This window comes from Elephantulus edwardii, unplaced genomic scaffold (genome assembly GCF_000299155.1).
Source record: "Elephantulus edwardii isolate Elephantulus edwardi_28Jun2011 unplaced genomic scaffold, EleEdw1.0 scaffold00353, whole genome shotgun sequence".
Lineage (NCBI taxonomy): Eukaryota > Metazoa > Chordata > Mammalia > Macroscelidea > Macroscelididae > Elephantulus > Elephantulus edwardii.
The window spans coordinates 878,196-891,763 of record NW_006400103.1 but is presented as its reverse complement, the minus strand read 5'-3'; the positions used below and the strand labels follow the sequence as shown (position 1 = coordinate 891,763).

The 13,568-nt window shown below is 39.5% G+C and overlaps 1 protein-coding gene across 3 annotated transcripts in view; it reads left to right on the top strand.

Annotated features, from left to right (window-relative positions):
• KIF27 (kinesin family member 27) overlaps positions 1-13,568 on the top strand; it is a 147,193-nt gene that overhangs the window by 101,423 nt on the left and 32,202 nt on the right. For 2 of the 3 annotated variants that reach the window (XM_006901954.1, XM_006901952.1), the window contains exon 10: positions 7,462-7,659. The exons of the other annotated variant lie outside the window; for it this stretch is intronic. In XM_006901954.1, coding sequence (XP_006902016.1) covers positions 7,462-7,659 — 198 coding nt within the window. The remainder of the gene's footprint in view (positions 1-7,461; positions 7,660-13,568) is intronic. 3 annotated transcript variants of the gene reach the window in all.

Genomic DNA, 13,568 nt, shown 5'->3' with positions numbered 1-13,568 from the left:
AACTCATCTGGTCTTCGCTCATTAGTGTTCAAGGCCTCAAACCTGTTCCTGAGATGATTCTGAAATTCAGGTGGTATGAAATCAAAGTCATATTTTTGGCTCCTATGGATTTGGTTTAATTTTCCTCAGCTTCAGCTTGAATTTGCATATGAGTAATTGGTGTTTTCACATTAGCACAATCAAATGTTCTGGGATTCTTTTGCCAGTACCTTTAGTGAATTTTGAGCTTCCTTCATTGCAACTTAGAGAAATTTTTCCATTTTGAACCAGTTCTTTTTGGTGTAATGACTCTGTGATTCCTTGCATCTTTTTAGATACTTTCTGCATCATTCAATTTTGGGATTCAATGTTGTCCATAGTATTGTAACTCGAGGTCTAAATTTGTTCTTAAGTTCTTTCAGCTTGAGAAACGCTGAGCTTGTTCTTGCCTTTTGGCTTTCTGACTCCAGTTCTTTGTCCAGTTTGTTATAACTATGTCATGTATTCTCAAACTGCCCTTTGAAATCTTCTGTTCATCTCTTTTACTTCAGCATTTCTTCCCTTTGCTTGGTCTCTATATTCTCTAAATTTCAGCGTCTATTCTGACATCCATTTTGGTCTTTTCTTTCTCCTCTGTCTTATAATAACTTCCTTTCTTCATGGATCATATTCTTGATGTCATTCCACAACTTACTGGATTTTGATAATTTGTGTTCAATACAGCAAATAATTCTTGAGATGGTTTTTAAATTCAGGTGGGATAGACGCAAAATTTTATTTTGGTCTTGTGGATTTTTTGTTTTCATTTTCTTCAAGTTCAGTTTGAACTTACACATGAGTAAATGATGATCTGTTCCATAGTAAGCCCTTAGCTTTGTTTTGAGACTGATAGTGAGTTCTCAATTGCTGTAGTCATTCTCCATAGCTGTAGTCAATCTGATTTCTGTGCAGTTCATCAAGTGAGGTCCTAGATTATATGAAGAAGAATATGGAATCAGGATTGGAAGAAGACTCCTCAACAAACTTTGTTATGCAGATGGCATAACCTTGCTTACAGAAAGTGAAGAGAATTTGAAACATTTGCTGCAAAAGATCAGAGACTACAACTTTCAATATGATTGCATCTCACAATCAAGAAAACAAAAATCCTCACCACTGGACAAGTAGGCTACATCATGATACATGGAGAAAAAGATTGAAATTGTTCATTACTTAATTTACTTCAATCACCAACCATGAAAATAGCAGTCAAGAAATCAAAAGACATGTTGCATTGAGAACATCTGTTGTCGAGGACTTTTCCAAAGTGTCAAAGACAAAAGACAAAGAACAAAGATGTCAGTTTAAAGATTAAAATGTGCCTGATTCAAGCCAAGATATATTCAATTATTTCTTATGCATCTAAAAGTTGGACAATGAATTGGATGACAGAGGACTTATGACTTTGAATTGTGGTATTGGAGAAGAGTATTGAATATGCAGTGGACTGCCATAAGAACCAACAAGTTTTTCTTGAAAGATGCACGATCAGGGGATGGTGAAACTTCGCATCACATACTTTGCTCATGTTGTCAGGAGGGGCCAGTCCTTGGGAAAAGGCATGCTGGGAAAGGTGGAGGAAAAGAGGAGGGGAGACCCTCAGCAAGATGGGCTGGCACAGTGAGTGGGACAATGGGCACAAGCATTTTGGAGAATGTGAAGACCATGCAGGATAGAGCAAGGTGCAGATCAGTTGTTCATCTGTCATCATGTTGGCTGGGTCTAGTATAAGTCTTCATTCAAGCAGAATTGTTATATATCTGAATTCTAATATCAAAAGAATGCTTGGGCAGCTTAGTTGATTAGGCATTGAACTAAGTAAATCTATCCAAAGATTCCTAAAAGTCCACAGCCTTGAAAAGCTGGTGGCACACAGTTTAACTCTTCACACTTGGGGCTTTGTCCCAACTAACAACAGCATTATACATTATAAGAAAACATGGTAAGAAACAGAGATAACCACAGACATACTTTCTTTTACTGAAACAATATCTGATTGGTCTAAGAACAGTTATAGCCTTAACTTCCTAATGCTTCAGCTTACCTACAGATTCAGAAATAGCTATAATTGGACTTTCCATTTTATAGGAACTATTTCATTACAGAGAGATTTTTGTGATGAAGCCATTTCCACATGCTTTTAGGATGGTAGTAGTGTCTGTTAGTCTAACTGTAATAAATATTCTAGAATATCTCATTCTTTCCTCTCCCTATGTATAATGCCTTCTTATGGTTTTTATTGCAGGTGAAATTAATTGTAAATAACCTAATAATATTATTTTTTTTTGCCCTGTATGACTTGTATCTTGAGAGCAAGAATATTATTATTTTTGGAAACTCTGTCTCAGTGATTAATTTCTTTCAACAAAGTAGTGTTTACTGCATACCTACCGCCTGTATGTCAGGCCCATTCTAGACGGGGCTGCAGAGGGGAAGAGATCACAAGAGTCCCTCCTCACCAGATCCTAGCTTCTTTCTGCCACTGGACACCTTCAGGGAAGATGTTTACCTGAATAGCCTCTCAAGCCACTTACTGACTCAAAATAGTATGACTTGAATGCTTGAACTGCTTAGTGTAGGTTTTGGTACAGTTGTATGTGTCATATCGTATATTTTTCTTCAGAGTAGTTACTTTCAGAATACACATTTTCACATCTTAATTCCCCTCCAAGAATGTGGGATCAATGATTTTTCACTTCTTGATCCTTTGTATTGTTGTTATGTACCATCAAATTGCCTGCAATTCATAGTGACCCCTATGTACAACAGCTCTGAAGCCTGTCCTGTGTGGAGCCAATCTCACTGACTGACCCACCTACCCCCTTACCCTGGTTATTGTGTCAGTCCATCTCATCCATAGTACTCCTCTCCTGCACCATCCCTCCAGCCCCTAAACATGATGTCCTTTTCTCCCCCTTCCGCTGCCATGTGCCCAAAGTATTTGAGACAGAGCTCTCTTATCAAATCCTTGCCTTCAAGGAGAAACTTGGGATTCACCCTCTCCAAGACAGACCCTTTATATTAGTGCTATGATACTTAACACCATATTCATTTTCATTAAACCATTACTAAAACCCAAAAACAACCCAAAGGATATTTTTCCTTGGTGTTTACTACAAAATTATATTGTGCACCACAGAGTCGGAACCAACCCATAGCTGACCCTGTGGGTTTTCAGAGGCAGTGAATTGAAAAAGGAGGAGCTTGCTCATCCTTCTTCTGCAGCTGGTGGCATTGAACCATGTGCCCTCAAGATTGCAGTGTAGCTTCTTACCACTAGACCACCAGAGCTCCCCATTTATAATGTTTATATACTAGCTGTATATAAACATTTTTTAATGTTTATATATAAGTCCTGGTTGAAATCCTTATATTCCCCTCTAATAATTAGAAATACTTTTTCTAAAGAAGTTATTTATCTCAAACTTTTATAGTTTAAGCCTTTATGTGGATTTAGCAGGGGTTATTTTTATATTTCTGTATTAGTCATATCTAAGACAGTTGTAAGTGAAAGACTATTAATAACTCGATTAACTCATTGTTATTGCTTCAGCACCGACTCATAGCTGCTGCTCCATTAGTTTTTAGAGGGTGAAAATTGCATGCCCATCATTATCCCATAGACAGCTGGTGGATTCGAACCATCAGAGGAAGTAGGCCACAAGAGCTCCCAAAGATCATTCCTAGAGTTTGAGGCTTACCCTGACCTTTTGATTCCTGTGTTTCCAGCTGTTTATCTTTTATTCTTAAGGGTAACCAGTTGCTGTTGTGTAATTTCTGAGTTAATGCTGACCCTATGTGCATTGAAATAGAACTGTGCCCACATGGCTTGTAGTGGCTAATTTTTCTGAATGACACCAAGTCTGACTCAGACCTTTCAGTTGGCAGCAGAGTACCCCACTCAGGGATTTTGCAGAGGACACTTATTACTGGTAAGGAGAGGAAAGGGAGGATTCACAAATTAAGTTCAAAAGAAGACTGAAGTATTGGCCAACTAACTGGAAGAGATCTCTATTTGTTCTCATTCCAAGAAAAGTGACCTGACAGAGTGTGGAAATTATTGAACAATATTAATATCACATGCAAGCAAAATTGTGCTGAACGTTATCCAAAAACCACTGGAACAGAGAATTGCCAGAAGTCCAGGCTGGGTTTAGAAGAGGCCATGGTACTAGGGATATTGTACCTAATGTTAGGTGGTCCTTGACTGAAAGTAGAGAGTACTGGAGAAATGTCTATCTGTGTTCCATTGACTATGCAAAGGCATTTGATTATGTGGATCACAACAAACTATGGCTAACTCTGAGAAGAATGGGAGTCCCAGAACTCTTGATCATGCTTATGCGAAACCTATACTTGGACCAGGAGACAGTCGTCAGAACAGAGCATGGAAACACTGCATGGTTCAAAATTGGGAAGTGTGTACACCAGATCTGTATGAACAGATTATCTGGGAGGCTGGGCTGTATGAGGAGGAATGTGGCATCAGGATTGGAGGAGGACTCTGCAACAATCTGTGTTATGCAGATGACGCAACCCTGTTTGCTGAAACTGAGGAGAACCTGAAGCACTTGCTGCAGAAGTTCAAGGAGAGCAGCCTTCAATATGGATTGAAGCTCAACATCAAGAAAACAGATTCTCACCACTGAGCCAATTGGCAGTATAATGATAGTTGAAGAGATTGAAATTGTTAACAGCTTCAGTTTGCCTGGATCCACAATCATCAGTCTTGGTACCAGCAGCCAGGAAATTAGAAAATGAATTGCACAACTGTCTCCAAAGTACTGAAGAGCAACAATGTGTCTAGAGACTAAAGTGGGCCTGATCAAGGCAATAGTCTTTGCAATTATTTGCTATGCATATGAAAGCTGGACATTGACTAGGGATGATAGAAGGAGAGTTGATGCCTTTGAGCTGTGGTGCTGGAGAAGAGTATTGAATATATTATAGACTGCTAGGAGAATAAACAGGTTCATCCTAGAGAGGGTGAGACCAGGCTGCTCCTTGATGTCAAGGATTCTGAAGCTTTGTCTGACATACTTTGGACATGTTGCAAGGAGAGACCAGTCCTTGGAGAGGGATGTCATGCTTGGAAGGGTGAAGGGACAGTGCAAGAGAGGAAGAACTTCAACGAGATGGATTGATTCAGTGACTGGGGTAGTGGGGATAGGTGTGTCAGAGACAGTAAGTTTGGCACAGGAGATAGAGCAGGGTTTAGGGCTGTGGTATATAGGGTCACTATGAGTCACAGGCAACTTGACGGCACATAACAACAACAGTTTTCAAAATTCCCCAGCCTTTGACATAACCATGCAGTGATCATAGGGCTAAAGATGAGAATGGTGAGGTGTGGTAATGATGCAACGATTCTAAAGCTCTGTCTGACATACTTTGGGCATGTTGCAAGGAAGGACCAGTCCTTAGATAGGGAAAGTGGAGGGACAGCACAGGAAAGGAAGACCCTGGATGAGATGGATTGATTCAGAGACTGGGGTAATGGATCTAGGTGTGTCAGAGACAATAAGGTTGACTTAAGATAGAGCAGGATTCAGAGCTGTTGTATTAGGGTCCTTATGAGTCAGAGTTGACACAACGACACATAATAACAACAATAATAGTGCCATATATACTAAATATTTGATATGTATTATTTGACCATCATTTAATCCTTGGAAGTGGGTATTTTTATCCCTATATAATCAGAGTAAATTAAATGCAGAAAGGTAAAAATCCCTTATTCTGCATCACAATACTAGTTTTCAGTACTCTTCCAAACTATTTTAAAATTCTGAAATACTAGGGTTTTTATTGGTTGTAATACAGTTATTTCAGTATTTCAAAGAATGAAATCTGTTTATTTTGTGTCTTTAAATATACATGGAGCTAGATGCTACATTAATATCTTAATACTGTCAAAGGTAATGCCAACTTTACTCATTTGTAATTTACCAGTTTTTATACCAATATTTTCATTATTGTACACTAGAAACTAAAATGCTGAGATGGGAATTTTCCCTCTATTATTCAGTAATAAGGGGTAAAGCTAGTTTACAAGTGCAGAGTCGGGAAGGCACATGGATACAATGAGTGCCATCTTCAGGTTTTTGATAGTAGTCTTTAGAGAGGTGAAAGTACATCAGTACACCGCTTCCTTCCTTAACGACATGTTGCATGATAACAATGTCTGCTAAATCAAGAAGTTTGTGTGATGGTGCCAACTGACTGATCAGTCCTTAAACATCACTGGTCCACAGAGCACATTTTGAGTAGCACAACATTAAGCTCCAATGTCTCTGTGAAGAATTCATTTAATTTAAACAAAATATGCATAGGGTCGCTATGAGTCGGAAACGACTCGATGGCACATAACAACAACAACAACAACATATTTTTGTTAGTTCATTGCCAAAGTAAAGGAAACCAGTACGTGTGGGCTGCACAGTTTGTACATGAACTCACCTTTTTTATGTCACCATAAAGGTACTAAAGTAGTCCTGGTGGCATAGTGGTCAGGTGCCTTCCTGCTGAACAGTCAGTGTTTGAGCCTGTCATTACTCTGTGGGTCCAAGATGTGACAGTCTGCATCTGTAAAGATTTACAGCTTACGAAAACACATAGGCAGTTCTGCCCTCTCCCAGAACACTTGATGGCAGCAGGTTTGGCTTAGAAGAGGTACTTCATGTAATGCTAAGCATATAGTTTAATGCTCTGTATTAAGCAGTATATACGTTAAAAATATTAGCAATTTGTTACTGCTTTCTGTTGATAATTTTAGCAAGGTGAGGAGAGGTATATATTTAAAATAGTCATTATAATGATTGAACACACTCAGGGGATATGGCGACATTTAATAATCTTCACTGAAGGATTAATGATCTGGAAGAGAGCCAGATGATAAAATTCTGTCATATAGAAAGAATACATCTCCAGGGAGATAGTGCTAAGGCAGCCTAAAAAGAAAAACAAAAAAAGGAGATGAGGTAGTAAACAGTTTAAATATAATATGTATGAAGCTACTGCATACAAATCATTTCTGGAAGGTTATTTATACTGTTAAGAAACAGTAATTTTGTGTTAAGCTGGACAGATCAATTTGGAATCTTGGGTAAAAAGATACTCTTAAAATATAAATCAAATCTGTTTTAATTTCTATTATATTCCTAAGATATTTTTGAAATGAAAACACTTGAGAGACAAGAGATATGTTTTGTTCTACTTAACCAAAACCATATCAGAATCAGTAAGTCGCCCTACTCTTTGTAATTGATATATCTGGTGAATTGATAATCACTTCAGTTGCAAAAGAAGAAGTACAGAAAAAAGCATTGAAAAGAAATGAAGATGTAGACAAACTACTTACCCTGCCACAGAATGAAAGTTTAAGTTTAGTTGATGAATGTGAAAGATGACATTTTAATTTTGAAATATTCTGTGTGCTCTTAGGTTTTGCAGAAGAAGCAACAAGACAGTAAGAAATTGGCATCACTGTCGATCCAAAATGAGAAGTATGCCAATGAGCTGGAGCAGAATGTAGACCACATGAAATCTCAAAAGGCACAGCTGCAGAGAAGAGTAGGCGAAGAAAATGAAAAAAGGAAGCAACTGGATGCAGAAATTAAGCAGGATCAACAGAAAATCAAAGTAATACTGTCCTACTTCCCTGCTCAGCATAACATGAAGTGTTAAATGGCATGGAGCTGGTGATGCCAAGGTCTTGACTTTTGAGCCCTGGCCTATTCTTGTTTATCTACAGAGTAAAACCTGTTTGCTGAATTCTGAGTACTGTCATGAGGGCTTTAACTTCACAAAAGAAGATTCAATAATACAATTTAGTTGAGAGTGTCAAAAAAGAAATACACATATATAGCAGAATTTCAGTGATAATCAATATTTTAGTGAGATTTCCAGTTTAAAATGTTTTGATAGGGAAGGGTAAAATAGTGAGGCATATTTAGTATTATGAGGCTGTAGTAAGGCTGAAATAGGACCATTTCATTCCTGGTTAGCAGGAGCACATCAGACCACTGTGTATGCGCTGTAGTGCACAGTCGGCGGGGGAGGTCCACCACAGGGGCCCGCTGACAGGAAGGTCCCCAGTACCCACACGTTATGATGCACAGCTGCCTGGGAGGCCCTGTGCACTCGCATTCTGGTTCACATCCAGCGGGGAGGCCCCCGGGTACTCGAGTTATAGCGCACAGCCGGCAGGGAGACCCTGTGCACCCCACCCCCACGCCGTTCTGGTGCGCAGCCAGTGGGAGGCCTTGTGCACTTGCATTCTGACGCACATACTGTGGATAGACACCTCTCCGTTCCCACCACCGTGTGCTGACTAACCTGGTCACTTACTGAAAAAACTATTTACCTTTTCAGTTTGCTTATTTTTCCTTCCAAATTTTATTTGTTGTTTTTGTTGAGAATATACACAGCAAAACAAAGACCAATTCAACAATTTCGGTCTATATAATTGAGTGACATGATTACATTCTTTGCCTTGTGTAGCCATTCTCATTATCTTTTTCTGAGTTCTTTCCTCATAAATTCTGTAATCTTTAAGTGCAGTTGTTCATTTTATTCCATTTAATCAAGCTAGACATTTTTTATTCAAGCTAAAACCTCACTACTGGAAGTGACTCATGGCTGACCCTCCATTGGATTGCCATGGCTGTTAATGACACAGGATTAGATTGTCCATTCTTGAAGCTGCTCATGGATTCAAACTGCCAGGGAAGTGTGGCTTCTGGGTTAGCAGCATGAGGTCCTTCAGACTATGCTACCAAAGCTCCCTACATATTTAATTTCTTAAGATGAACTGCTGTTTAATTTTAAAATGACTTTAGGAGATCACTCTTTGACACTGCTGTTTATTCATGTGTAATTAGCTATGAACCACTAAGTCCTAGCGTTTATAGCTTCCTGATACCTTGAATCTAATTATAATTTCTGCTAGTCTCCTTTGACAGTTTGTCCTTTAGTATAAAGCTCATGCTACCCCATGACAACTGCCACAGGCACAGTAATAGTATGCTTAAGGAAAACAGTGACAAATTATCTTGTTTTAAGGGTGCCTGTTGTTTTTAGGAACTGTCAAGTACGACCCATAGTGACCTTACAAACAACAGCTCTAAACCCTGTCCTAACCTGTGCCATCCTCATGTTTCCTGAGACACTAGAGCCTATTGCAACAGTCACTATGTCAGTCTACCTGGTTGAGGATCTTCCTCTCCTTTGCCGACCCTCTGCCTTTCTGAGCATCATATCTTTCTCCTAGGAATAACTCCTCCTAGTAACATGCTCAAAATGTGTAAGGCTAGGCTTTATCATCTTTTCCTCCGAAGAGCACTCTGGCTGCACTTTGTAAGACATACTTGTTTGTTCTTTTGGCAGTCCATTGGATGTTCAGTATTTTCTAACACCACAGCTCAAAGGCATCAATTCTTCTGTCATCATTACTCAGTGTCCAGCTCTCAAATATATAGAAAGTTATCAGAAAGACCATGTTGTTGTTGTTGTTATGTGCCGTCGAGTCGCTTGCGACTCATAGCGACCCTATGTACAACAGCCTTAAACTCTGTCCTGTGCCAATCGCACTGTCTCTGGTACTCCCATCCTGATTATCCCAGTCACTGAATCAGTCCACCTCATAGAGGGCCTTCCACTCCTGCGTTGTCCCTCCACCCTCCCAAGCATGATGTCCTTCTCCAAGGACCTGTCTCTCCTCACAACATGTCCAAAGTATGTTAGACGGAGCCTCAAAATCCTTGCCTCCAAGGAGCCACCCGGTTTAACCCTTTCCAGGACGAATCTGTTTTCCTAGCAGTCCCTGGTATTCTCAATACTCTTCTCCAGCACCACAGCTCAAAGGCATCAATTCTCCTTCTATCCTCCTTGGTCATTGTCCAACTCTCTGATGCATAACAAGTGATTGCAAAGACCACGGCCTGTATCAAACACACCTTAGTCTCCAGAGAGACACCATGGCTCTTCAGTACTTTGGAGAGGTCCCTAACAGCAGACTTTCCCATCGCAAAGCACCTTTTAATTTCCTGGCTACTGGTGCCAAGAATGTTGACTATGGAGCCAAGCAAACTAAACCTGTGAACAATCTCAGTCTCTTCACCATCCATCCTGATGCTGCCAATTGGTCCAGTGGTGAGAATCTTTGTCTTCTTGACATTGAGCCTCAATCCATATTGGAGGCTGCAGTCTTTGACCCTCTGCAGCAGGTGCTTCAGGTCCTCCTCAGTTTCAGCAAGCAGGGTTATGTCATCTGCATAACGCAGATTGTTGATAGATCTTCCACCAATCCTGCTGCCACATTTCTCCTCATAGAGTCCAGCCTCCCTGATAATCTGTTCTGCATATAGGTTGAAAAGGTATGGAGATAGGATGCATCCCTGGTGTACACCCTTCCCAGTTTTGAACCATGCAGTGTTTCCTTGCTCTGTTCTCATGACTGCATCCTGGTCCAAGTATAGGTTTTGCATTAAAACAATCAAGTGTTCTGGGATTCCCATTCTTCTCAGAGTCAGCCACAGTTTGTTATGGTCCACATAGTCAAATGCCTTTGCATAGTCAATGAAACACAGATAGAAAGACCATAGCTTGAATCAAACACACCTTAGTCCTCAAACTGACATCATTACTCTCAATAATTTGGAGAGGTCCCTAACTGCAGATTTTCCCAATATAATTAAGTCTCCTAATTTCCCACCTTGTGGTACCAAGGATATTAATTGTGGATTCAAGTAAGATGAAGTTGTTGACAATTTTAATTTTTTCTCCATCTATCTTGATGTTGCCTATCTGTCCAGTGGTAAGATTTTTTTTTTTACATTGAGATGCAATCCATAGAGAAGTCTGTATTCTTTTATCTTCTGCAACAAGTACTTCAAGTCCTCCTCACTTTCAGCAGGCAAGGTTGTATCATCTGCATAATGCAAGTTATTGATGAGTCATCTTCTGATCTTGATGCCAGATTCCTTTTCACAGAGATCAGCTTCTTGAATAATTTGCTCAGCATACAGATTGAATAGTTATGGAGAGAGAATAAAACCCTGGCACACTCCCTTCTTAATTTAAATAATGTAGTGTTCTCTTGCTCTGTTTATACAACAGCCTCTTGGTCTAGTTATAGGTCTCACAAGAGCACAATTAAATGTTCAGGGATTCCCATTCTTCTCAATGTTAGCCATAACTTGTTATTATCCACATAGTCAAATGCCACATAGTCAAGAAAGCATAAATAGACATTCTTCTGGTATTCTTTACTTTCAGCTAGGATCCATCTTGCATCAAGATTGATATCCATGATGCCAGGGCCTCTTCTACATCCTGCTTGAACTTCTGACAGTTCCCTATCTCTGTACTGTTCTAGCCATTTTGTATGATTTTCAGATGATTTTCAGTAGTATTTTTCTTGCATCTGATATCGATGATATTGTTTGATAATTTCCAGATTCAGTTGGATCACCCATTCTTGGGAATGGGAACAAATATGGACCCCTTCCAATCCATTGGCCAGCAGCTGTCCTCCAAATTTCCTGGCATAGACTGGTGAGTGAATCCAAGGCTACATCTGTTAATTGAAACAAGTCAGTTGCTATCCCATCAATTCCTGGGGCCTTATTTTTTTGCCAATGACTTCAATCCAGCTTCAGCTTCCTTCATTACCATTGGCTCTAGCTCATATAGTACCTCTTAAAAGTTTTCAGTTCAGTCAGTTCTTTTTGGTACAGTTACTCTGTATATTCCCTCCATCTTCTTTTGATGCTTCCTGAGTCATTTAATATATTGCACATAGCATCTTTCAGTATTGTGACTCCAGACTTAAATTTGGGTGGGTGGGGTTTTTTTTGGTTGTTGTTGTTGTTGTTGTTTTTCAGTTCTCTTAGCTTGAGAAATGCAGAGCAGACTCTTCCCTTTTTATTCTCCAATTCCAGCTCTCTGCACATTCCATTATAATACTTGGCTTTGTGTTCTTGAGCTGACCTTTGAAATCTTCTGTTCAGCTCTTTTACTTTGGCATGTTTTCCTTTTATTTCTTGATGCGCTAGTGTAATTTTCAGAGTTTCTTCTAATATCCATTTTGGTTTTTTCTCTCTCTTCTTTGTAATGACTTTGTGCTCTCTTCTTGGATGATAGCCTTGATACCATTGCATAGCTCATCTATTCTTCAATCATTGGTGTTCAGTGCTTCAGATCTGTTCTTAAAATTATTTTGAAATTCAGGTGGAATAGATTCAAGATCATATTTTTTTTTCTCGTGGACTTGTTTTCATTTTCTTCGGCCTCAGTTTGAACTTGAACATGAGTAATTGATGGTCTGACCCACGACCACCCTGGCCTAGGTTTAACTGCTGATATTGAGCTTCTCCAATGATTCCTTTCATAGATGTAGTCAGTCTGATTCCTGTGCAGTCTATCATGTGGGGTCTATGTGTAACACAGTTCCTTCCCTCAAGTCCACTCCACTGTGCAGCCTTCATTATGGACTCCTGTCATGACAATAATAACTAATCATATATCCCTTTTAAACAGTTCTCTCACTCATCTGTTTCAATGCAGTATACATTATTTATCACCTCTTTCTTAGTCTCCTCTCAACCCCAATGTCACTCCCATTTTACAACAGTGGCTCTGTTCAATATTTATATAGGAGCAACTCTTAACTAAAGTACATGGTGGGCTTGTAAGAAGAGGTATGTGATCCACTGAAATTGTCAGGAATATTGGATCTTTTCCCTCCCTAAGCATCAGTTGTTTCTTATGTAAATTAGAATTTTTAATAATCCTGCTTTGTAGGGTTACTGTGAGGAATAAATGGATAATTAAAAGTTTAGCATCATGCCTTGTACATAGTCATTTTAGTAGTATAACAAGGATTACAATATGAGAAAAAAGTAATACTATTTGGAGCAACATGTAGAAAAGGGAATTTGATATCCTGGTGGATTATACTGTTTACAGTGTATGTGGAAGAATGGGAATAATATAGAGTCGTTCTGAGTATGTTGTTGTTGTTGTTAAGTGCTGTCAAGTTGCTTGGGACTCATAGCTATCCTATGTACAATAGCTCTGAACCTTTCTCTATCTTGAGCCAACCTCACTGTCTCTGACACATTTACCCCCATTATCCCAGTCACTGAGTCAATCCATCTCATCCAGGGTCTTCCTCTCTTGCACCATCAGCATGATGTCCTTCTCCAAGGACTGGTCCCTCCTTGCAACATGCCCAAAGTATGTGAGACGAAGCTTCAAAATCTTTACCTACAAGGAGCTTCCTTTTCTCACCCTTTCCAGGACATCCTTGTTTATTCTCTTAGCAGTCCATGGTATGTTCAATACTCTGCTCCAGCACCACAACACAAAGGCATCAGTCCTTCTGTCATCTTTAGTCATTGTCCAACTTTCTGATGCATAGCAAGTAAGTGCAAGGACCATGGCCTGGATCAGGTGCACCTTAATCTCTAGATAGGTATCATTGCTCTTCAGTAATTTGGAAAGGTCCCCAACAACAGATTTTCCCAGTGTAATCTTTTGATAGTCTG